At 39.7% G+C, this 27,119-nt stretch overlaps 1 protein-coding gene across 2 annotated transcripts in view; it reads left to right on the top strand.

The window, feature by feature from the left end:
- The window catches only part of TENM2 (teneurin transmembrane protein 2), a 1,365,678-nt gene that overhangs the window by 36,750 nt on the left and 1,301,809 nt on the right, over positions 1-27,119 (top strand). For both annotated transcript variants that reach the window (XM_033927365.1, XM_033927364.1), the window contains exon 2: positions 4,229-4,504. In XM_033927365.1, coding sequence (XP_033783256.1) covers positions 4,229-4,504 — 276 coding nt within the window. The remainder of the gene's footprint in view (positions 1-4,228; positions 4,505-27,119) is intronic.

Genomic DNA, 27,119 nt, shown 5'->3' with positions numbered 1-27,119 from the left:
AGGGGTGCTGTGTGCATGGAGGCTTTGTCTGTCCTGGGGGGGGGGGGAGGGCATGGTGGTGAAGGGGTGCTGTATGCACGGAAACCATATTGAAGAGGCAGAGAGAAGGCAGACAGTGGATGGAAGGAAGAGAATGACAAGAAGATGAGGAAAGCAGAAACCAGACAACAAAGATAGAAATAAAATTCTATCTCTTATTTATTTATTTTTTTTGCTTTAGGATAAAGTAGTATATTAGTTGTGTTGATAAAACATTTATAAACAAAATCCTGCCATCTGAAGATCTCTTCCACTAGTTAAGCAGCCAGAACATTGATTTATAAAATGTCAATTGTACAGAATATTGTTTTTTTATACTTTAATAAAATGAGTTCAGTATAAAACTATTTGAGGCTTGTGCGGATGGGATCGGATGGTTTGCGGGGATGGGGACGGGGACCGAGCTTGCCTGGATGGGTCAGGGATGGGGACCGAGCTCGCGGGGACAGGATGGGGATGGGGCCGAGCTCGTGGGGACGGGGACAAATTTTTTCCCCGAGTCATTCTCTACATTTGACCTTTTTTGTACTCAGGTATACAATTCTAACCAAGTCATTCCCCTGAATCACATGGAAGGTAAATAACTCCCTCCCTCCTACCAGTTATTTTCCAGTTCTATAGCCTTTACTATGGAATCAGTGGTTATAATGTGTGCTTTCTCTTGACATTACCATCTCTTGTAAGATTATTACAGCAGACACCATAATCATCTTTAAACCTTGTTCTAGCTATCCCAAGAGCATGCTTCTGCACAATAAATGTATGATTTAATTAGTGCAAAGACGAAGGATGGCTGATTTCTGTTTTCTACCATCCAAATTCTCCCTGAACTCTCCTACTTGTAGGAAGCTTATATACTGATGTAACTGAACAGAGCAGAGTCCTAATTTTTCTGTTAACACACTTGTAATTCTGGCAAATTCCTTCTTCAATGTGAGCAAAAGAGTCAAGTCCACTGATGTTCTGAGTCTGAAGCTATGCCATCCTTCAATACTGAGTTGTTGGTGGGTTTTTTTTCATAGCAGCAAATCATGAAGTTCACAATATAGGGCAGTTAGCTATTATGAAATTAGACTCCAATAACTTTATTTTAATTAAGATTCTGCTGGGCTTTTACAAAGACGTGCTGCTAAACAGTGCATGCTAAATGGCAAGTTGTCCGGAGGAAAAGCATGTGCAGCTCATCATTTAGCCTGCGTTGTTTGGAAGAGCCCCTTTGAAAAAGGACCCAAAGACTCCAAACATCATCCAGGGACAGTTTCTTTCCATTTGGATAATATCTAGACTGCAACTGATCTTCATGAAGATAAGAGTTTTCCCTGGAGAGAGGCAAGTGCTTCCAAAGCATGTCCATGCTGGAATGCCAGTTTTATTTTTAAACCAGTGATTTTATTTATTAGAATGCTTTAGGAATTATTTATCTTATTTATTTATATACCACTTATAGCCTAACCCCCTCTTTTACTAAGGCGCACTATGCTTTTTAGCGCGCAATACATATCAGCACGCGCTGAACGCTAACATGTGCACATTATCCTATGGACGTGTTATCGGTTAGCGCACGCATTGATTTAGCATGCGCTAAACGCACGCTAAAACACTTAGCACACCTTAGTAAAAGAGGGCCTAAGTGGTTTTTACATGCAGGTACTCAGTCATTTTTCCCTGTCTGTCCCGGTGGGCTCACACTAATGTACAACAGGGGATTAACCCCCCCCCCCCCCAATACAAATGTGTGATAGCATTTTTAGCGTCAAGCTGTGGTGGTAGTAACGTCGACTCTCATAGAATTCCTATAAGCATCAAAGCTGTTACCGTGTCAGCCAGCGCTAAAAATGCTAGCGTACTTTTTTAAGTGCCCAGGGTCACTTGCACTTTAATCTTATATTCTTATATTTAAGTATTGCTTGAAACTCATATTTTTCGTGACTATTCTGGATATTTTAGTCTCTTCATCTGAATTGCTCTTATTAAACACCATTTTTAAAAAAAATATTCAATACTCTTTTTAAGGCCCCCTTTTATCAAGCCACGCTAGTTTTTTTTTTTTAAATCTCTGGCCGCTGCAGTAAAAGCTCCAACACTCACAGAATTCTTATGGGCATGAGAGCTTTTACTGCAGCAGCCAGCAATAAAAAAACAAAAACAAAACCCTAATGTGGTTTGATAAAAGAGGACCTAAGTCAGGCAGATAATGGCAGAGCTTGCACATTCTGGAACTTCCCAAGGTCCTGAATCCTGAAGACCCCTATCTATTACACTTATAAGTTAATTGCAGAAAACATAGGAGTTTGTTTATTAAGGCGCACTAACCGATTTAGTGCATGCTAAATGCTAAGACATCCATTATATTTTATGGGCACCTTAGCATTTAGCGTGCAGTAATCTTTAGCATGTGCTAAATCGGTTAGTGTGCTTTAATAAAAGGAATGCTGGCTGGATTCAGTAAATGGCATCCAAATATAGGTATTGGGAAAAAAAAAAAAAATTGTTCCCATTGCTATTCTATAAAGGACATTCTGGGATTAGTGCTCATTATAGAATAGCATTGGTTGATGAATTCTGCACCCAACTTTGGACACGAGAACTTATACCAACTGAAACCAGGTGTAATTCCTGGCATGTAAGTTGGGTGCACATCCACAGTATTCTGTAATACTGCACATAATTTTCCAGAATGCCCCTAAGCCACTCAAGCTAGGACTGTTCTGGAACTGCTGCTTTTCAACATATTTATCAGTGGTCTAGAGACGGGAATAACTGGTGAGATAATTAAATTTGCTGATAACACAAAGTTGTTAAATAGCAAGAGGATTTTGAAAAATTGCAAGAGGACCTTGGAAGACTGAAGACCGGGTATCAAAAAGGCAGATGATGTGTAATGTGAGCAAGTGCAAAGTGATGCATGTGGGGAAGAGGAACCCAAACTATAGCTACATAATGCAGGGTTCAACTTTAAGAATCAGTGCCCAGGAAAAGGATGTAGGTGTCATCGTTGAGGATATGTTAAAACCCTCATCTTAGTGTGCAGCAGTGGCTAAGAAAGCAAATAGAAGGTTAGACTTTATAAGGAATCGAGTGCAAAACAAGCCTGAGAATGTTATAATGTCCTTGTTTCACTCCATGTTGGTGGCCGCACCTAGAATACTGTATGCAATTCTGATCACTCAAAAAAGATATAGCAGAAGTAGAAAAGGAACAGAGAAGGGAGATGAAAATGATAAAAGGGATGGGATGACTTCCCTTTGAGGAAAGGCTAAAGCAGCTAAGGCTCTTTAGCCTGGAGAAGAGACAGCTTAGGGGGGAGGTATGATAGAGGTCTATAAACTACTGAGTGAAGTAGAATGGGTAGATGAGAATTGCTTGTTTATGCTTTCCAAAAATACTAGAACTAGGGGACATGCAATGAAGCTACTAAGTAGTAGAGTTAAAACAAACCAGAAAAAAATATTTCTTCACTCAACATACAGTTAAACTCTAAATTCATTGCTGGATAATGTGGTGAAAGCAGTTAGCTTAGCAGGGTTTAAAAAAGGTTTGGGTAATTTCCTAAAACAAAATCCATAGGTTATTATTAAGATGAAGTAGCCTTGTGGTTAATGTAGTGAGCTGAGAACCTGGGGAGCTGGGTTTAATTCTCACTGCAGCTCCTAGTGACTCTGTTCAGGTCACTTAATCCTCCATTGCCCCATGTATAATACTTAGATTGTGAGCCCACTAGGGGCAGAAAGCACCAGTATATAATAAATGTAAACCACTTTGATTGTCCTACAGAAAGGCAGTATATCAAAATCTCCATTAACTTACCTTTATGAGAGCAAATAGAATTCCTTTGAGCTGTTACCGCCAAACTGTGCTTTGGTTTTGTAAAAGGGGGTAAAAAAACAACAACAAACAATCCCTGCAATAAATGGATTATATTCAACTTTTACGTACTGCTTTATGCACATCTCAAATGTGAGTAGCCCTTCTAAAATGACCACCTTAATTTCATGCTCTTGAAAATAAATATTTTAGGTAGTTTTTATGTAAAATATTCCTATGACTGCCACCACTGAAAACTAATTCTTTGGTGGTTGTGCAGTGTGTGAAGGACCAATATACAAGAAGATTAAAAATTTGATTTCTTTTTTTTGACTCACAGAACTCCCCTAGTTTTCCTCATAATATGTTTTTGTTGTCCTCCTAGGAACTAACTTCACACTGACAGAACTAGGAATCTGTGAGCCCTCCCCTCATCGGAGTGGTTACTGCTCGGATATAGGAATGCTTCATCAAGGCTACTCCCTGAGCACAGGCTCTGATGGCGACTCAGATACAGAGGGAGGACTATCTCCAGAGCGTGCTATAAGATTATGGGGGAGAGGAATAAAATCCAGGCGCAGCTCCGGTCTCTCAAGTCGGGAAAACTCGGCCCTAACCTTGACTGACTCGGACAATGAAAATAAATCAGATGAAGAAAACGGTAGGCCAATGGCTTTAATCTATGTCTTAATGCGCTGGGCACTCATGACGTGGATCTGTGTGGCTTAATCTGACATGTGAGAAATACCGCTCTTTTCTTTGAAAGTTGTTCTCTCTATGTGGCTCTTTTCTTTGAAAGTTGTTCTCTCTATGTGACTCCAACAATGTTTCAGTTCTATGCAACACAGCAACGGAACCCAGGATTCTGCATGTTATATCATAGGTTTTAGCCCAAGATTGTCCTGTCAATGGTCAGTGTTTCTTTACATGCTGAATGCTGCCAGTTGAATTAGACCCAGATGCTCAGTTCTGAGCCTGTCTGAGCACCAGCACTGGAATTCCAGGTGTTAGTGCCCAGATGCTATCTACATATGGCTGATATTCTGGACTTAAGTAACAGAGCTGGTTGAACCTAGTTTGACTGCTTTTCATGCAGTTCAACATGTCTGATTATCTAGTTGTAGAATCACAAAAGAGGTTGTGGTCTGCACATACTTAATCCACAGACCAATCAAAACAGACCTACAAATTGTAGAGAAAAACATTTATTATTCAAGGTGCCTGACATAGCCATGTTTTGCCTTCAAAAAGGCAATGTCATAGGTAAAATTGTCAGGACAGATAAATAAATTAAAAACAAGATCAAAAACAATCGCTGGGTTTTATTAAATGGCAGTAGAGATTACTACCATGGGCCAGAGCGTTAAATGCTCCAGCGCTCATAGAATTCCTATGGGCATCAGGGTATTTAACTTGCTGGCCTGTGGTAAAAACCTCTTTCACCATTTAGTAAAAGGAGCCCAATATTCTCTAAAAGAACAATCAAATAAATAAATAATGATAAAATGATAAAACAACAAGAATTATAAAACCCAAAACCAAAATATGCATTTAATGTAAAATGCAAAACTAAAAAGTTAACCAAAAACACTGTTGGATTAACAGAATCAGGCATAAGTACTGTATATGTGATCATGCATTCTTTTTTCTGTGACCAGTACTTCAGAACATAGAGTTGCCATATTGGGAAAGGCCAAAGATCCATCAAGTCCAATATCATGTTTCCAATAATGGCCTGTCCAGGTCACAAGTACCTGGTAAAATCCTCGAAGAGTAAAAGTCCCTCATTTTCAGACTGTGCTAATATGCTCATGTAAACATTGTTTCTTGTCTTAGGCTTTGCATAGAGAGGTTACTATTAGAGAAAATGTTTTTGGAGTCCCCAGTAGGCATAGGCGCCGGAACGGGGAGCCACAGGGGGCTTTGGCCTCCCCAAATATTTGATCCCTGGTGATATAGGGGAGCAGCAGGCAGGAGCGAGCTTTCTGCGCTCCTGCCCACTGCTAACCCAGTCGGTGGTAGCTGATTTCTTCCGCCGCTGAGCAGCAACTAGCAGGAGCATGCTTTGGCGCTGCCTTCTCGGTGTTCAGCAGCTTCTTTGACTGGCTCCCGCAAATTCTCACAAATTGCAAGAATTTGCGGGAGCTAGTCAAAGAAGCCGCTGAGCGCCGAGCAGGCAGCGCCAAAGCACGCTCCTGCTGGTTGCCGCTCAGCAGTGGAAGAAATCAGCTGCCACTGACTGGGAGGAGGTAGGAGGATGGGGCAGGGTGCACTGCAGAGCCGGGGGAGAGGGGGGCTGGGTGCAGAGTCTGACAGAGTTTGGAATGGAAGGGAGCTGGATGTAGAGTCTGACAGGGGAGGGAGGGAGAGAGGGAAGGAGGGGGGGAGGGGCTAGGCACAGAGTCTGACAGGGGTTGGGAGGGAAGGGAGCTGGGTGCAGAGTCAGGGAGGGAGGGAAGGAAGGGGGCTGGGTGAAGAGCCTGACAGGGGTTGGGAGGGAATGGGTTGGGTGAAGAGTCTGATGGGGTTGGAAGGGAAGGGAGCTGGGTGCAGAGTCTGACAGGGGATGGAGGGAGGGAAGGAAGGAAGAAAGGCAGGGGGCTGGGTGAAGAGTCTAACAGGGGAGGGAGGGAAGAGGGCTGGGTGCAGGGCCTCACAGGGAGAGGCTGGGTACAGGGGGTAAGAAGTTGAGAAGGCAGGGGGAAAGATGGTCAGGGGGTTGAGAAAGACAGATACTAAGTTTTTTTTATTTTATTCTCTTAAGCATTTCAAAATAAGTTTTAAAAAAATGTTGAATTCCATTGCACCAATTCAATATTAACTTGGCATCTATGCTTAAAAGTATGGAAGATTTTGCAATGATTGGGTGGTAAGGTGGTTTAGGGGGGTTTTCCTTCCATGGTACCCCTCCATTTCTCTGAGCTAATCTTCGCATATGTATAGCATTGCTGAATAATCATCAATACATAACCAGGGTAGCGTTTTTTGATTACAAACAAATATCTTTCACTCCCTAATTTGATATTAGTGGTATATCTATACCCCTTTCCCTGCACATGGTTTGACAAAGATGGATGTATGGCAGAAAGTGAAGGAGAGAAAAACAGCAAATGGATAAGGTGGCCCTGGATACACAGTTAAGAGCACAGACAGAAGGAAGTGCAGCCAGAGACTGGGAAAGATGGTTTGAAAACCAAAATCACAAGGCACAAAGGTAGGGGAAATGATTTTATTTTCAATTTAGTGATTGAATTGTATCAGATTTGAGAAATTACATCTGCTGTCTATATTTAGCACTGTTCAGGAAGAAATACATTTGTTTCTATTTCTCTGGGGGTTGTACTGCATGCAGAGTTTTGCATCGTAGAGTTTTGTTTGTATATATTAGTCCTTTTAGTTTGTGGTCCTGTATTTGCATAGGGGTTATGTGTTCAGCATGTGTGACCAAGGCCAGGTGTTCTGGTAGGAATGAATGTTGAGAAACATACAGTGTGCTTTGCGTAGTTTAATTTTGTGGTTAACCTTTATGTATTGTTAATAATATTATATTGTATGTATATATGGAAAATAAATGGACAAAATTGTATTATAATTAGTACTATTATGGGGGCGGGGTCTGGGGCACAGCTTGCGGGCCCTCCCAAACAAAAATTGTTTTGCTGCCTATGCCAGTAGGTCTATGACCTTTATGGCTAATCTACTTAGCACAGAGAAAAATAATGCATGATCACATGTACTTATTCCTGATTCTGTTTGGACTCATGAATATTTCATAATCTGACAGTGTTTTTGGTTAACTTTTATTTTATATTTTGTGAATGTATTTGGATTTACAATTCTTATTTTATTGTTTTATTTTTATTTATTGATTTATTTGATTTGATTGTTAAAATAGAATATTGTTTGTGTATGATTTTGTTTTTAATTTATGTCTTAATTGACAGTTTTGCCCCAGATACAGCCTTTTTGAAGGCAAAATGTGCCCATGTCAGGTACCTTAAATAATAAATGCTTTTTTCTCTACAGTTTCTTGGTCTTCTCTGCTTTGTCTGTGGTGCTTATTTGGGCCCTGGAATCAAATATCTGCAGTGCCCAGAAAACTCCAGGCTCCAACCCAGCACTTACCAGAGAGTGCCAAAGTGGCCACAGGACTGTCCGGTTAAATGCTTCTGAATATCTGCCCTAGGGCTGGGCAGTGCAATTTAACTGGACAGAAGCCTTTCCTAAATCACTTTGAATCTTGATTTGTTTGTTGTTGTTGTTGTTTTTTTTTTTTTGGGGCATAGCATTGGGATATATTGACTAGCAGGTGGATTACCTTTTGAAAGAAAGTATGCTAAGCTATGAATTACAGATTTGCCTTGAAGTCTATTTTTTTCCTCAAAATTTGCGCACCAGGGACTCTCTAATATCTCCTGAAAACTCTTCTAAATAGGAATTTATTTTATGCTTTAATTTCCATAAAACAGATATGGAAGCTAAAGCTTGTTTTAGCAGATAGTACACTCCTTTACAAAGCTGTGCTAGTGTTTTTAGTGCTGAAGTGTTTTGAGCATCGGAGTTCTTACCACAGCATCCGATACTAAAAAGGTTTGTGCGGCTTTGCAAAGGAGGGGGTATACCAGTGGAAGCGGCAGCCTACTTTTTTGTTTTCTTGTGATACAATAGAGGTCTGGCTTATAGTATGATCATGCTCAGTATGTGGTATAAAAGCACATCCTTTTGTGATCATTGTCACAGAAAAATATACACTAGCATTGGGATTCTTGCTTGAAATCTTGTTTCCAGAAAACTGTTAGATGTGATATTTTGTCTTAATGCAGAACATTCCATGACTCAATTTATAACAAACATGTTATTTCTTATCTCAACATTGGATTATTTGCCTGATTAGATACCAGTAATTAATCAATACTGAAAACTGTGCAAAAAATATTTTTGCTCCTGAACCTTTCAGCACACAGGGGAGACCAAGCCACGAAGCATAAAATGGAAATATGCTTTGTTATGCACTGCAGAGTTCTGTTATGTGCATTGGGTCCTGAAGAAAAACAGAAATTTGGTAAACTTTTTTTTTTTTCTCAACATAAATGATGTAGTGCTTAAACTTCCAGGAATCATATGAGCTACTACTGCTCATTGCTGAACATTGAATCTCAAAGATAACAATATATTTATGTACTGTAGATCTGTTGCAGATATATTAAAAGGGGATAACGGTCAGACTCTGCCATAAGAACAGCCGTGTGTATGAAAGACATGTGGGCCTGATCCAGCATAGCGCTGGGAAAGATAAGGGTTTATCATAACAGCATTAGTAACATTATACTGTATACTGGCACACAATCCGGAAGAAAGTCCAATTACATTAGCGGGAAGCGATTTTATGGTCGCTCCCGACACAGCTGTTCTTTCGGAGTTTAGAGTAGAGCTCCCAGCGCATGTGGATGGAAATTTATTGAAATATTTGAAAAGTATTTATTATTGAAAAAATATTTATTACTGAAGGTAGGAATACTTGGAAGAGGGTTTTTTATGCTGATGAGGTAACTCTAAGGGCTCCTCTTACGAAGCCGCAATAGCGGCTTTAACGCGCCGTGACTTTTAATCATGCGCTAACCCCCACACAAGCCCAAAAACTACCGCCTGCTCAAGAGGAGGTGGTAGCGGCTAGCGCATATGGCAGTTTAACGTGCGCTATTATGCCCGTTAAACCGCTACCGCGGCTTTGTAAAAAGAGCCCTAATAGTAGCCTGAATGCTTACAAAATTAGCAGCAGGCACGAGTCTGAGGCTTTTTCTCCCCCTTTACAAGATTCCTGAAGCTTTTTGAGTTTTAAATGCACAGTGCGTTGTTGAGCCTTAGGATGAGGTTTAAAATGATGCTATTGTAAAGGAGTAAAAAAGTGAAATCTCTTTTTTGGGGAACAGGATTTGCACTAAGGGTATTTGAGTTTTTTGATAGCTGTCAGACTCCCCAGAGGCTTGCAAGCTCACACATACTTGTTTTCAGTCAGGAACCTGCAACCAGATTTTCAAAGAGAAACTCACCAGAAAGTTTTCTTATGAAAATCAGAAGGGGGATGTTGCTTTATAGTAAGAGTCAACTACTTATGGGAATTTTAAAAATAAATTTCCCTGCATACAGGATGGTGTGTATATTTATACCTGCATTTACAGAAAAAAAAGTTTCAGGTAAGCGCGCATTTACCCACAAGAGAACTTTAGAAAGTATGAGGTGGTTTGAAAAGTTTCGCAAAAAAAGCAAGTTAAATAAAATAGTCTTATCAAGGACTATACACTTAGGGCTCCTTTTACAAAGGTGCGTTAGGGCCTTAGCACGTGCTAGCTGCTACCGCCTCCTCTTGAGCAGGCAGTAGTTTGCTAATCCGGTGTCTGCGCTAAAATCGCTAGGGCACCTTTGTAAGAGGAGCCCTTAGTCCAGCGAGTTCCAGTTCTCTGTTGATGGAGATTCAGGGCTCCTTTTACTAAGCTGCGATAGCGTTTGTAGGACGCGCAGAATTTTAGCACATGCTAAACCCGCGCTACGGAGCTAGAACTCATGCCAGCTCAATGCTGGCATTAGCGTCTAGCACGCAGCAATTTAGCGCGCTCTAAGTGTGTACTAAAAACGCTATCACAGCTTATTAAAAGGAGCCCTATGTTGTTTAACTTGCTTTTTAAACATGTTTTTATCAAACTTTTCAAATAACTCTCATAGCTTCCTATAATTCATACCTTAGAAGAAAAATGGCATGGAATCTCTAAATGGTGCTGTTTTTTTAGGTGCTTGTAGGTGTCCAAACTCAGTAAAAAAAAAAAAAAAAAAAAAAATGCCGTTGAAACAACGTTTTTAACTGAGTTTCAAGACACTTAAAAAATCGGTGCCAGAATCACACCTCCATAGGTGCTGAAGGTCACCTAATGCCACTGTGGGCGTGGCTAACACCAGAAGAGCATTAGGTGGCCTAAAGCACCTACAGAGGTGCGATTCACATCATAGGTAAGTGCCGGAAATTTTGGCCAGAAAAACCCAGTGCCTATTTTTGCCAGAGGCACAATTCTGTACTCGATGCTGTCATGTGACTGACAGGCAAAAGCGGTGATGGTTACAGAATCCGGGCCAATATGTCAATAGAACGCTGTAATACACTTCTGATTGTTGTAACATGCGTCCTCTGTAAGCAAAAGTGAGGCATTCTCGGCATCTGAATGTCATTTCTGAATATTTACTTTTAGAAGCCATTAAAATCATGCCTGGTTAGACGCTGAATTGAGTTTGCAAGGACTATGTCAAGGATTGAGTTTTAATCAGGATGATCCTTCCCTGCCTCTCATTTTCTCTAAATAAAGTAGGTGAAGTGTGGTATGCTTTGTGCAGAGATACATGGTAAAGATAATGAACCTAATATTAAAAAAAAGCTGAACTTCTAAATGTAGGCTCCTAAACTTCTGTCCTATTTTCAGACAAATGTAGGAGCCTATGTTTTCAGCTGAAAATGTGTCTTAATGTAGGAACTTATAGTTCCTTTTACTAAGCTGTGCTAAAAAATGGAGGCTTAAAGCAGTTCAAAACTTTGTTTCTAAAGACTCTCTGTGCGTTTATAAATTTGAAATTCAATTATTGTAATGTGATCTATGCGGGTTTGCCCAAATCACAATTAAAACGTCTTCAGACATTACAAAATACGGCAGTGAGAATATTAAGTAATGCTAGTAAATACGATCATGTAACACCTTTATTAAAAGAAATTACATTGCTTACCTGTTTATTTTCGGATACAGTTTAAGATCCTAACTTTGAGCCAGAAACATTATATTTGGGTGGTCCTGATTATATGGCAACATTAATTATTCCATAAGGGCTTTCCGATCTTTAATAGCTAATAGACTAGTGATTCTGCACCCTTCGAAAACAAAATGGGATAGAACCCGAAATTCAGCATTTTTTTTTTTTTTTGCCATTATGCAAGTACTATGGAATTCTTTACCCATAAGTTTACGTTTTGAATCTTCATCTACTCGGTTTTGTGTATTTCTGAAAACTTACCTTTTTGAATGAGTTTTTGCTTAATTGTGAAAACTAATAGAGAGAACATTTTTGCAGTGTTGAACTTTGAATGTTTTTATGTTTCTTTCATATGAATGTAATGTAAACCGCTATGAATTCTGTAACTAAGGCAGTATATCAAATTTATTAAACGATAAAGCATGCCTAATGCAACTGAAAATGACCATTTTTCTAGGTCGAATGCTAATATTCACCTTAGTGCACAGTACCTACAAATATCAATGTGGGAGCACTTAACCCAACATTATCCAGTTAGCGCATGCCCACTCTCCGCCCATGCCAAGTCCCCTCCAAAAATATATATATTTTTAAATAGCTTATGCATAGGTTGCCCTATGCTAACAGGCAAAATATCAGAAAATGCTTGAACACATTTTGCAGTAAGCCTGTTAGAGAATGTTAACTGTGCTTTAGTAAAAGTGCCCTTAAATTAGCATCATAAATCCTTGAAATTGAGCCCACTATATGTTTACATCTCATTAGCATAGTTAATATCTACTTTTTGATTTTTGCATAATAAATGTCCATGTGAAATGTCTATTGGGGAATAAAGTGCTGAGGGAATGCATAGATAGTGTCAATATTCAGCCACTATCCATGCAACTATGCAGTTTAAGTTGGGTTAGCGTGACTGCACAGTGACTGAATATTACTCTCTGTAGCATTAGGTAGAACACTTAAAACATTGCCAACTTTATCTAGACACCACAAAAGCACGGTAAGGATTTTCAGTGGCAATGAAAATTGGAAGACAAAGCACTTGATACTGCGGGCAAGTGATCAGGCTCCGGACTTTTTGAAAGTCTGTAAACAAACACTAAAGCAGTTTAAAGAACATACAAAAACCCTTTATTCAAGATGGTAATGAAAATATAAAACACAGTCCCACCTTATAGGCTAGAGAATGCTTGGGGGTTCATAGCTACCCCTGGCAGGGTCTTGGAGGCATCCATCAGCTCCTTCTAGGCCTTCCTGAATTTCCCAGATTCAGATCTGGGCATACTTTCCCGCCTAGGCTTCCCCATCTCAGCTCTGTTCAGCAGGCCTTGGTATGATGTATCTTTAGGAGAACTAGGGTTTACCTAGCCACTTATCACAGGCACTTATCTGTATAGCGATTGCCACTATCAGTTCATAAATTTACAGGTTGGGCCCAAGCTGCCTGTGGGCTTTCAAAAGTTTCCCCTAGCAAGTAAGTTAATAATATTCTGTAATATATCCTACTTATTAGATTTCTGAAGAATACATTAAACCAGTGTGTATAAATAAATGCATCAGAATGTTCTCAGCATGGAAGCAGTGCATAAATGGTTTCTGTGTTTTAGCAGTCACTGCTCAATACTGAAATATTTGTATAGTAGCTCTTTGGGGAAAAAGCTTGTATCAGAAGCAGATAATTGCATTACAATAGCAATTAAGAATTGAAAAGTTCTTTATGGCCGCTATGGATGTAATGATAGCATGAAAACCAGTTTCAATCTGATAAAAAGTGCTGGAGTGTTGTTGGCTGTGTTGTCATTCTATCCATTATAACCTTTGTGAAAATGACATTTAATATGCCGTGTGTGCATAAAAATATTCATATACCTTTAAAATGATGATTAGACAAAGCAGAGAGGTGTTAACTTCATAAACTTCCGATTCTGTCTCTCTGACATTCGGTGCAGCTGAAGAAAATCAATGCTTTTTCACCTCACCGATTTTATGAAGTGTGTGGATACATTATCATATAGATCGACAGTTGCCCCACTGGTTCAGTGCCACAGCATGGACACTTACAAAGCCATCATTAATTTCTCATGCTTGTACCCAGCAACAGTTTCCCACACAATAAACATTGTGTCCTTCAGAACCAAATCAATAACCTTTTAGGTATGCTTTGCTTGCAAAGGAACTAACAAGTGTCCATACTTCAAACACGATGTGGTCTCCAATACAATTGTAAATTTGTAGGGGAGATTGGCATAAAACAAGGCATTTCATGGCATGAGGTTTTTATGCGTTGGCATCTAATCCCTTTTGTCTAAAGTAGTAGTCTACAGTTGATAGGATATTTTGTGTCTGACAGTGCAGCAAGGTCTGTTTCCTGTCACAGTTGATGGGTAATATCTGAAGCATCCATACATCAATTGTTCAGCTGGTCGAGAACAACAACTTCAATCCAGATTTCCAATTTTTCAGCTAATTGTACAGCTAGTTTTACAAATCCTTGATTAATAAGAGATCAGCATTCGAAAGAAAACCCAGCATAAATTAGATACATAGGTCCTGAAATTCATAGCAGTTTAAGCGGGACAGAGAGGCTCTGGCCCACTTAAATCTCTGAACCGCAGCTAAATGCTGATATTCATCAGCGCTAGACCATGCAGTAGAGCAGAAAATTAACTCTAACTGGCCCCCCTAAAAGGGGACCAGTCAGGGTTGGGTTAGGTGTTGGTATATTTAGAATAAAAGATGTCCTAAATTCACCTGCTTATCTTGTGTGGACCATGGCTAAATATTGGGCCAGTGCCCATAAAGGTAGTTTTATTTTTATTTAAAAAAAATAAAATAAAATCCACTGCGATCCCTTCCCACCCCTCCAACACAGCCTCCTCCCTCCCCCTTCTCCCTGACTATGTCTACCCCTTTCCATGTATAGAGGTAGCCCCCCCTCCCGCGAGCCTTCCTACATACAGTACCTAGTGGTCCAGTGGGGGCCTTTGGGGGAAGGAGCACAGCCTCCTCTCTCTTGCTCCTTTGCAGTGGCCTTTCAAAATGGCTGTCATGAGAAGTCAGCCAGGTCATAAGCTCGACAGGGTGAGGTTGCCTGGAATTATGCCCCGCTATTCAAAGCCGGTTCCCAGACATTGCCCGGCACTGAATATTGGGGCATAATTTAGCCAGTGACGATCAGAATTTTAAAATATCAAAGTGATAGTTGGAAAATCTATCAATTTAAAATATGGTCTTTTAGCTCACTTAAGGGCCCTTTTACTAAAGCTTAGCATGCACAAAGTGCAAATATAGCTCATAGGTAAAAAAATAGGACAAGCGGCATTTAGCATCTGTTAATATCCATTAGTGCATGCTAAGCTTTAGTAAAAGGGCCCCTTAAGTTTTATGATTTTTTTTTAATCACAAGCTGTCCAAATTTAACCAAGTGCAAAATGGATCATATTGGAGGTGATCCCTAGGCAAACTTTTAAGGTTAGCTGGTAAGCATGATGTTCACTGGCCATGTAAACAACAGGCCTAAATCTATTCACTGGCTATTTATTTATATAATTGTTCAGCTAATTGCAAATAATTATCTGCCTAAGGGGCCCATTTACTAAGCTGTGCTTAGAAATGGGCTTACTTCACTCATACACTGGTCTTTCCTCGCGCTAAGCCCATTTTTATCTCAGCCATCAAAACTGACTTTCTTCAAAATGTGTATCATTTTAGGCCATGTGCTAAGGTTAGCATTAGCCCATGGCCATTAAAAAAAATACCATGGGAACACTTGCTGCCTCCTATTTAGGTGGTGCCAAGAGCTCCCACATTATGGACATACTAACCAGTTGGCAGAGCAGTAATGTAGATGTGCCAGTTGGTTTGCACATCCATTACCATTCTCCTTCCTGTTGGGTCCCCGTCATCGTACACACATGTAGATTGTTCTTCTGTTTATTACAGATGGAATAAAAACCTGCACCAGGAAAATCTGTTTCCATAGTATCTTTTGCTTTCATTCTCCATCCCCAAAATGTTGTCTCGGAAAAAAAATCACACACACAAAAAAATTACCATGTGTGTAGTAGGCACAGATGCCAAAACTAACACGGAACACTTCAGCACATCCGTTAGGCTAATTTTGCTGAAGTAAGCATTAACATTTAACACATCTTAGTAAAAGAGCCCCTACACTAAAATGGTTATCTAACCCTTTTAACAGGATTTTAAATTTATTAACAGGGTTACCACAAGTTATGCTATTTTAACACAGTGCCTCATTGCGTAAACGCTTCCTTTTACAAAAGCACACTAGAGCTTTCTACCATGGGCCGGTGAGGTAAATGGTCCAACAAGCATAGAATTCCTCGCCAGCCCGCAGTAGAAACCTCTACCATGGCTTTGTAAAAGGAGCCCAAAATGGTGGTAAAATAACCTATCTTAATAATGGCCCATATTAACAACTTCCTCTCTAAAGACCATATCAGGCTATGACTATTTCCACTTGCTAAATTAAATTACCGACAACCTCTCAAACACAATGACAGAAATCGAAAAATTAAACACAGCAAAAACAAGTCTTATTGGCAAGCCCCAATGACAATATTACGAGAACATCGCTAAAAATCAACAACCATGAATACCCAATATCCAATACCATAAAAATACTGGGTATCACTCTAGATACACATCTAACCATGGCTGACCACACAAACTTACTGGTGAAAAAATGTTTCTACACGCTGTGGAAGCTAAGGACCATAAAAAAATACTTCGACCCAACATCCTTCAGGTTGCTGGTGCAATCGCTGATCCTATCCCTCCTTGACTACTGTAACATCATCTACCTGGGTATCCCACAAAAAACAGTATAACAATTGAGATTAGTACAAAACACCGCTGTTCGCTTAATCTCCTGACTGAGAAAAAAAGACCACATCAGCCCCTACTACAAAAAACTACACTGGTTACCAATAGAAGCGCAAATACTATTCAAATTTGCATGTATCTGTTTCAAACAAGTCTGGGGACTAGCACCTTCCTTCCTGCAAACTCACTTCGTTCTGCACAACCCCACACGAACTACCAGAAACAAAAACATCTTTGCCTACCCAAAGATCTCAGGCTGCAGATACAAATCCTTCCTGGATAGAACCTTCATGTTCCAAGTGAATAGACAACAAGTCTGGTTGCGAAACTGCATAAATGAACCCAAACTGACTTACAATGCATTCCGAAAAGCAATAAAAACCGCCCTATTCGACAAATTCATTGACTAAAACAGACCTCCCTTAAACTAAAACAAACCCCCCGTAAACGCTATTCAATCTCCCAGGAAGCTCCAATTTTCATGTATTCTTTACCCATGGAACTTACATTAGTATGTACCTTGTTTATGCAACTTTTCTATTTTAGGCTCCTTATCATTCGCTGACTGCCCAGCCTTCTTTCAATGTGAACCGCCTAAAAGTCGCCTGACTATGACGGTATAGAAAAATAAAGTTATTATTATTCTTATTATGTGCACTCTTTGTTGTTGTTGCTGCTGTGGTTTCATTTCTTTTTTTAATTGCTTTTGTGGCTTCTATTTTTTTCTTTTTGCTACATTTTCCATTGTAGTTTGTGCAAAAATGCAGAATGAAACATAAATCTAATTTTAATATACAATATACTGTATATATATTTTTTATCTTTATAACTTTTCAAAAACACAAGTATAAACACTGAATTAACTATTTTAAGGCCCCTTTTATCAAGTTGCGCTATAGGTTTTTAGCATGAGTCAGCGCAGTCAATGCTCCGGAACACTTGCCTTGCCAGAGTACGCTAAAAACCTCTAGCGCAGCTTAATAAAAGAGGGAGTTAATGGGATTTTGTTCTTCCATTTTGTTTAGAAACAATTAAAACAAGCCTAAGCATTCAGGGCCAGATTCTCCAAATGATGCCTACATCGGCGGCTGCTTACAAAAGTGGCACTGATCACATGTCAATCATGCAATGGCACCATTTGGAGAATCAGTTATGTGAAAGGTAGGTGCCAGGCTTTTAAAGGCCTAAATTTCTGGCACCTACCTTTCACAAGAATCACATCTACAGAGGTGCCTAACAGCGCCTAGGCTCGCTTCCTGTGTTAACCATACCTACAGCGGCCATAGGCGCCACAAGGCGCCTCCTTAGTTGGGAGAACAGCGCTGTTTTTGGAGATACCTCCATGTTTTACAGAGTTTTAATTGGTTTGGCACAATTACTGTGGCAATTGAACCAATTAAAACAGTTAAGTTAGGCAACGGTAGGGTGTCTTCTGCCGCCTAACTTAGCAGCAGTGCCAATAGATCAACCTCAGAACAACCTCACTGTATTCAAAAATTGCCCCACAAATTCAAAACTACAATAAAAGGTATAAATAATGATAATAGTAATATGTGATACGTACCCTCAGTGGGAGGAGGCAAGCTAGGGAGTAAGCAAATGAAGTTGCAACTGAAACGCTTAACAAAGAGCTAAATCAGAGAGTGCAATAGCTCACTTGACTGCCGCACACCATCATCAGTGGTTGAAGTCTACTGTTCAATGGAGTAACTTCTATTATCAGAGCGCTAAGCGGACTGACTGGTGAAATAAGCTAAGTCCTTTTTCCAGCCTTTAATTTTTCTGAAGGAGGCAGTGACTGCTCCCGTTCACCTCTCTGTTTCACTAATTGCTCCATGAATTGATTCTATTTATTATGTAAGTGTTTATTTGTACTATTTAGTCCCATCCACACAATCATACCCTATGATGGTGTGCGGTTGTCAAGTGAGCTATTGCGCTCTCTGATTTAGCCTTTGTTAAGCGTTTGAGTTGCAACTTTGGTTGCTTACTTCCGTAGCTTATCTCCTCCCACTGAGGGTAAGTATCACATATTACTATTATCATTATTTATACCTTTTATTGTGTTTTTGAATTTGTGGGGTCACTCCAAAACTAACCATATTGCAACACCCAAGGATGCATTTCCAAGACCTTGGCTCCTCCTCCTTAGTTCCTTAAGGGCTGAGGACATATTGTTCTTAGTACATTCCCAGGCAAAAAGTGTATGATATAATGCTGGTTCAAAGTTGCATCAGTTAAGGGGCCTTGAGCAGTTATTGCTAAGGAGCAGATTCGGGCCAAAGTTCACTTCTGTTTAAAGCATAGTGCTTGAATTCACGTAGGAGGTTGTGAAGCTCTGTGTAAAATCTATATGCAAGGGTTTGATACATAAAGGGAAGAAGCCTTGTTATAGAACTCTCCTTTATGTCAGATCATTAAACTTAGAAACAGGTGAAATGACACCTGCATGTTTTAAATTTGTTCTTTATTGTATAGCGACCTTTTTAGCTGTTTGGAATCCTTGTATAAACACTTTCAATCTTAGATAATGTTCCATTTTGGAATGATAATTTAAAAATTATTACAATAATAATATCATTGACTTCCATCTTTTTTTTTTTTTAATTAAAATACACAGCATAGGTAATGGCTCCTTTTTATAAAAAGTGAGCATTTTTCATTGAGAAAAGTTAGGATTACTTCTATGTCCTTTGAATCAGGAGTTCTAAGTGTTCTTTAATAACTCAACTTGGCTGTTTTCATTTTTTTCACTCTTGTGTCCTTGAGCTTCTAACTCAGTTAGAACCAAGACCACAAATATTCACCACTACTCAGGAACATTTTCTCCTGTTTTCTATCCCCTTTCAACTTAACATAGTTCAATCATTGCTTTGACAGTCCTTGCTAGGACACATCCAACAGGGCTCCTTCCAGAATCCTGCAATCATAGCCTTAAATTGTTACTGGTGCATGATGACTATAATTCCTCTCCCTGGATGTTGTCAGCACCACCTCTGCAATCATTCCTAGTCTTAACTGACATGGGCAGTGGAAGAGTTCAGCCTGGAATAAGGTTGGGTTTTTTTCCTTAGCAGTATATAGCTCTGCCACTGTGCAGATCTGCTCAGTTGTTTCTTGCCAGAATTCCTTCACTTTTCAATTATTTTCCTGAGTCGAGGGAAACTCCACTTATTAGGCATTCCTGTAATGGTTCAAGCATATTGTCTGTTTCCTTTGCTAGAACAGTGAGGGTTTGGGGCTGCACAAGAGAAAGTATATTACTTGGGTAGACATGTGGATAGGGTTACCATATGGCTCCAGAAAAAGGACGGATTGAGACATCCAGGTTTTGCTTCCATTGAAAGCAATGAAAGTAAGTAGGGCAAATTGAGACTTCCGGGTTTTACTTAGAAACATAGAAACATAGAAAGGTGACGGCAGAAAAGGGCTACAGCCCATCAAGTCTGCCCACTCTACTGACCCACCCCATTAAGTCTGAGTGCTGCTCGACCCACGTAGGGATCCCATGTGGATGTCCCATTTATTCACGTGGGATCCCTACGTGGGTCGAGCAGCACTCAGACTTAATGGGGTGGGTCAGTAGAGTGGGCAGACTTGATGGGCTGTAGCCCTTTTCTGCCGTCACCTTTCTATGTTTCTATGTTTCTAAGTAAAACCCGGAAGTCTCAATCTGCTATTCCTACATGTGGATAGTAACATGTGGCTCTATACAGTCATTGCTTACCTTGAAAGCAATGGAAGTAAAACCCGGAGGTCTCAATCTGCTATTCCTACATGTGGATAGTAACATGTGGCTCTATACAGTCATTGTTAAATTCCATAACTATATCCATAAAATGGAAGTTTTAAATAGTGAAGAAACAATAATGGAGAGAGAGGATCTAGACCAGGGATGTCAAAGTTCCTCCTCGAGGGCCGTGATCCAGTTGGGTTTTGAGGAGTAGTGGCTCGTGGCCAGCAGGGGGGTGATGTTTATGGGACGGTAATGGAATAGATGTCAGAACATGATAAGTGCAGTATTTTTTGTAGAGTTTTTCTACAAAAGCGCCTGTTTTTCGTATGATTCTGGGTAATTATAGTTAGACAAATACATGTGTCAGTTAGGGCCACGCCCAAATAGAAGTGTACAAAAAACGGGTGAATAAAAATCTGAATAATATGTAGCTAAGGCCAGAAGAAAAACACACTATAGATTAATATAAGGGAAAGAATGGTGTTTTTTATGGACTTTGCTGTTGGGTCAGATCAGAAAGGAAACCAATTTGGGTTCTCTGTTTTTACAATATCTGTTCTGTCTTTGGACACCATTTTGTGCCAGTGACTAGTTTCTGTCTTCTGTGTCCTTTGTTTAGTTTTCCCGCTCTCAGCATCGTGGTGTTAATTAATACCACATGTGCTTGCTTTAGGCTGGTAAAGAAAGATAACCTATCCCAAACTGAATTAAATATAGTTTTGAATGAATGAATATATGGAAAAGCTTGGCCAAGCAAAGAGTGAATGAAACAAATATGATTGGAGTGAAGTGTATGACATGTGTTGCTTTGAAAAACATATTATTGTATATATCTTTGCAACCTAAAGAAATTCTACAACAACATCTGGGAGTAATTAAGTCAGAGACTCCTGCTCTCTTCGTGTGTGAGACTGTCAGCTTAGGAGGAGAGGGGGACCTGCCCCCCTCCTCCTCCAGACTAAGGTTTATGTGTAAGGCTATATAGTGTGAACCTGTCAATTTAGGAAGAGTTGAGAACTTTTCAGCACCATGTTAATAATTGTAGATTCTCTTGAATATGTTATAATGTTATAATGTTAATTCAGAAATCAAAAGTAATTTTCTAAAACTGTCTAACTTTGAAACATGGAGGGATTTTTTTTTTCCTTTGTCCAACTTTTAAGACCACCTCTTTGGTGAACTGTTATTGGTTGTCAAACTTGATGATGTCACTGAGCCAAAAGTTATATAAGAGAATGACCGGAGATATGAGATCGAGATTGTTATGAGAAAGCCAGCATTTGGCCACTATAACAATCTCCCATTAGCGCAACTGTTAAGCAATTATGCTTGATTCTTTTGATCTCATAATGGAAAAATAGAAACAATAATTCAATAAATCTTGGTTATAATTTTTGAAACCTTGCGCTGGTGTCATTTTGCATGTGTTATTATTTTCAAACCAAAGCTTTCAAAGAGGCGTCGATGTCCCTTGCTCAGTTTTCAGGATTTCCCCAATGAATATGCATGAGATCTATTTGCATGCACTACTTTCATTGTATGCTATTAGATCTCATGCATTTTCATTGGGGAAATCCTGAAAACCCAACTGGATTGTGGCCCTCGATGAGGGACTTTGACACCCCTGATCTAGTCTGATGACTCTTATCCCTAGCACAAAACTGTATCAATAGTTTTGATGTGCCTTCTTTGCCTGTTACTTGAAATGTGTGGGTCAACAGTGATCATGAAATAATTTCCTATATTTGTATTGGCAGTCTGGATCAGTGGTGTAGTAAGCGTGAGCAGTGCTCCACCCCATCCCCCATACTGTTTTAACTTCTCTGGTGTGAGCAGCATGCCCTTGTCGGTGTCGGCTCACCCTTTGATGTTACTTCCTAGGCGTGGGTCCCAGAAGTGATGTCAAATAACATTTTACAGTTCAGGAAGGGGGTAAATAATTTTTTTTTTTATTAGAGTGAGAGTATTTATAAATATTTTAATTAAGAATGATCATTATTTTATGAGTTTATTGTGATTTTGAAGAGAGAATGTGTTAAGTTTATTATGGTTTTTATTTTATTTATTTTTGTGTTTTGTGGCATGATGTAATAGTATTTAATTGCATGTATTATTTTGGATTTTATTATGTATTGTGGCAGGGTCCCAGTCCATCAGGTAAGGTAAGGCTGGACCTCCACCACTTGTGCACAGACCAAGCAAATATTATCAAAGCACTTTTAGTCTCCAAGCCAAATATCAGTTTCATGCAAAAATTTTTAAAAAAACCAAAACCTTTTATTATTTTTTTATATCACCTCCAGTTAGAGAATTCAAAACAGCATATTCCACTTTTCATACAGCTATCTTCAGACATTCAGTTTATCTTTGGAACATATTATCAATAGTTCATCATTGTATACCCTAGAGGAAAGGAGAGACAGGGGAGATATGATTCAGACGTTCAAATACTTGAAGGGTATTAACGTAGAACAAAATCTTTTCCAGATAAAGGAAAATGGTAAAACCAGAGGACATAATTTGAGGTTGAGGGGTGGTAGATTCAGGGGCAATGTTAGGAAATTCTACTTTACGGAGAGGGTAGTGGATGCCTGGAATGCGCTCCTGAGAGAGGTGGTGGAGAGTAAAACTGTGACTGAGTTCAAAGAAGTGTGGGATGAACACAGAAGATTTAGAATCAGAAAATAATATTAAATATTGAACTAGGCCAGTTACTGGGCAGACTTGCACGGTCTGTGTCTGTGTATGGCCGATTGGTAGAGGAGGGCTTCAATGGCTGGGAGGGTGTAGATGGGCTGGAGTAAGTCTTAACAGAGATTTTGGCAGTTGGAACCCAAGCACAGTACCGGGTAAAGCTTTGGATTCTTGCCCAGAAATAGCTAAGAAGATAGCTAAGAAGAAAAATTAAAAATAAAATAAAATAAAAAATTTAAATTGAATCAGGTTGGGCAGACTGGATGGACCATTCGGGTCTTTATCTGCCGTCATCTACTATGTTACTATGTTACTATATTGTAATCCAATATAGGTCCAAACACCTGTAAGCTGTGCACAATGGGGCTGCCACTTCAATTCAGTTCTTGCAACCACCCCTGTGGGGCACGTCACCCTGCTGGTCTGCCAGCCGGCAGGAATGAACAGCCTTCTTCTTTACATTTTCCCCACACCAATCCTGCAGGAGCTATAAAACAGTGCTTGTGCCAAGGTTTCTTTGAAGCACTGACACACTTTCACCTATCTGACTTTTCCTTCAAGCTAAGTTCAGAAGATGTGGGGACTTCCACCCTAGGGTTACCAGATGTCAGGGTGTCCACATGACTTTTCAAAACCTGGTTGCCGGGGCCGCTGAGCTGATCGCGGCAGCCGCGATCAGCTCAGCGGTCCCTTTTTCGGCACTTATACCTGTTTTGACTTGGTCTAAGTCAAACTGTATAAGTGTCGACTAGGCAACCTGTCAAAAGGTTTGATTATATCTGCTGTACGACTAAGTGTAGGTCAGCCTACCTCCCGCCCACCTCCCTCCCTTTCCCCTCCTCTAAAAATGCCTCTTTTAGCTTTATGCGTTTAGAGGCAGGGGAAAGGCCTAAGCTGGTTTAAATACATCTAAAACCAGCTTTGGTTATGGGTACTTGGACGATCAGGCTTTTTGATCTTCCTAGTACCCATTTAGGCCAATTTTTAGATGTGTTTTTTTTTTTTATTTTGATTATGAGCCCCATAGTATTTATGCGGTATATAAATTTTTAAATAAATAATTCTTTCCATGTTCTAATGGTCTATGATTTTAAAAATATTTTTGATAGTTTTTTTTGTGTATCAAGCTGTTTTTACTAAAAATAATTTATCTTAATATGTTGAACAGCAACATTCATACTTATGTTTTTATAAATATTTGAAAAATGTAATTGTTTCAGAAAGTTTCCTCATAATTAAAATTTGTTATAATTTTTATATTGATTTGTTTGAATTTTTGTATGAACCTATATGGTGTTATAATTAAGGCATTTGTCACTACTTTTAACTTATTGGAATATAGCAGTTTTTACTGAAAATAGAACTGAATGTGGAATTTGTCCAAGATATATTAAGGATCTGTGCTGGCTTAGAGATCTGGACCTTGTGTGTTATAGGCTCTGAGGTACAGAAAAGCCCCTGGCTTTTAACCAATATTTGCAATTAGTTTTTGATGGCATGGGAATCTTGGAAAGTAGCTAGCCTACATGACATTGGACTTAATAGTTACTATATACTGTATGATTGCTTGGCCATACTAATGTGGAAAAATATTATGCACAGATGATCAGCCAGTCTCCATAATGTGTAAAATGGTATTTTGCTATTAATTTTACTGATTTGCATGCTAAAACGTTTAAGATACAGACTTTTATGCATAAGGCCTCAGTTGTAAAAAGAGATTTAAGTAGCTTTAAGCATGCATTTCTTCAAGAATAAAACCATATTCCTCTTTGAATTTCTATTAGGCATAATCAAGCTTCTTATTAGAGGATCATCCTGCTTGTTAGATACTGTCATTTCTAGTTAGTTGTAGAACTGACATGGAGCTGATTTTGAAAGACTGATGAGTGGCCAGCTTGCTTCACAGTAGAATAATTTTGTGCCACAAGTTGAACTAAAAAAAACTAGATTCTTACATGTAGCTGGATAGATTTAAACTAATTATTCATGCACCCAAAATAGCACCTAATTTATCCAGCAAATATTACTATGAGTAAGCTAAATTAATATATCATAATTAGCTTGCTTCCCAGAACTAGTTCTAGTCTTCTAATGAAATTAGGGCTCCCCCTTACTAATGCTTAGCATGTGGTATTAGAGTTAGTGTGTGCTATCTGCCTCCACAACCCAGTTTAAGATTGTTGTGATTATACATCAGACATTGTATCCTGCTTCCCGAAAGATCTTACAAGAATTATTTGAGATCTATAAACTGAGAACAGAGCTTAGAGATGTAAATGGGATGAAATTAAGTTTGGAGAGTAGAATGTTGACTAGGCATGCTAGGATTGAAGCATCAATGATATTTGTGGCTGGCGTAGAACTATGGAATGCCTTGCCTGGTATCTTGCGGTTTTGTGTGGGGAAGATGAATTGTAAGAAAATGCTGAAAACTCAATTATTTGTCAATGCCTTCTTATGCTAAGGGATTTCAGTTGATAATTGCCTTTTAGAACTCTTTTGACAGCAATGTATGATTTAAAGTTTGATTGTATGTCTGAATTGATTCAATTTGTGCTCTATCCCTCTTTATAACAGGAATGATTAATGATATTGTTTAGACATGTCTATGTTGTATGTGGTAATCGCAGGGAAACAAGATTTTATGTACTGCATGTGACATAGAAACCACTTAGTTGTATGCGGTATATAAATTTTTTAAGAACATAAGTATTGCCTCTGCCGGGTCAGACCAGGGGTCCATTGTGCCCAGCAGCCCGCTCCCGCAGCGGCCCTCGAGGTCCTTGACCTGTAAGTTCCCACCACCTGAATTGTTTATGCCCTAATCCTGAAGTACCCTGTATAGTACCCCTCTATCTATACCCTGTAATCCCTTTCTCCTTCAAGAAGTCATCTAGGCCCTGTACTCTGTCCTACCACCTCTCCTGGAAGCGCATTCCAGGTGTCCACCACCTTCTGAGTGAAGAAGTACTTCCTAGCATTCGTCTTGAATCTGTCTCCTTTCAGTTTTTCTGAATGCCCTCTTGTTTTGATGTCCCCGCTAGCCTGAAGAATCTGTCCCTCTCCACCTTCTCTATACCTTTCATGATTGTATAGGTCTCTATCATGTCCCCTCTAAGTCTCTGCTTTTCCAGGATAAAGAGCCCCAGCTTCTCCAGCCTTTCGGTATATGCAAGGTTTTCCATGCCCTTAATCATTTTTGTTGCTCTTCTCTGGACCCTCTCGAGCATCACCATATCCTTCTTAAGGTGCGGCGACCAGTACTGGACGCAGTATTCCCGATATGGGCGCACCATTGCTCTATACAGCGGCAGAATAACTTCCTTCGTTCTGGTAGTGATACCTTTTTTGATAATGCCCAACATTCTGTTCGCCTTTTTTGAGGCCGCTGCACATTGTGCCGCTGGCTTCATTGTTGTGTCCACCAATACCCCCAAGTCTTTTTCAAGGTTGCCTTCCCCCAATACCCTCCCTCCCATCGTATAGCTGTACATCGGATTTCCTTTCCCTATGTGCAAGACTTTACATTTCTCTACATTGAAGCCCATCTTCCATCTTTTTGCCCACTCACCCAGCTTGTTCAGGTCACTTTGTAAATCTTTGCATTCCTCAACAGTTCTGACCCTACTGGAGAGTTTTGTGTCATCCGCGGATTTTATAACTTCACACTTTGTCCGTTTCCATGTCACTAATGAATATATTGAACAGCAACGGTCCCAGCACTGACCCCTGTGGGACACCACTCGTGACCCCTTTCTAGTCAGAGTAAGTAGTGTCCCTTAACTCCTACCCTCTGCTTTCTGTCCGCCAGCCAATTTTTGACCCATCTGTGCACGTCCCCTTCCACCCCGTGGCTCCACAGCTTCTTTAGTAGGCGCTCGTGGGGTACCTTGTCAAAAGCTTTCTGGAAATCCAGATATACGATGTCTATAGGGTCACCTTTGTCCAGTTGTATGCTTATTCCCTCAAAGAAATGCTGTAGGTTCGTTTGGCATGATCTTCCTTTACAGAAACCATGCTGGCTTGTTCTCAACAGATTATATTTTTCTATGTGCTCATTGATACTTTTCTTGATCAATGATTCGGCCATCTTCCCCGGAACTGAGGTTAAGCTCGCCGGTCTGTAGTACCCCGGGTCGCTTCTCGATCCTTTTTTGAAAATAGGCGTAACATTTGCTATCTTCCAGTCCTCTGGGATTACCCCTGT

The sequence above is a fragment of the Geotrypetes seraphini genome, chromosome 18 (assembly GCF_902459505.1).
Source record: "Geotrypetes seraphini chromosome 18, aGeoSer1.1, whole genome shotgun sequence".
NCBI lineage: Eukaryota > Metazoa > Chordata > Amphibia > Gymnophiona > Dermophiidae > Geotrypetes > Geotrypetes seraphini.
Note: the sequence above shows the minus strand (reverse complement) of the source record. Positions and strands in the feature narration are given on the sequence as shown.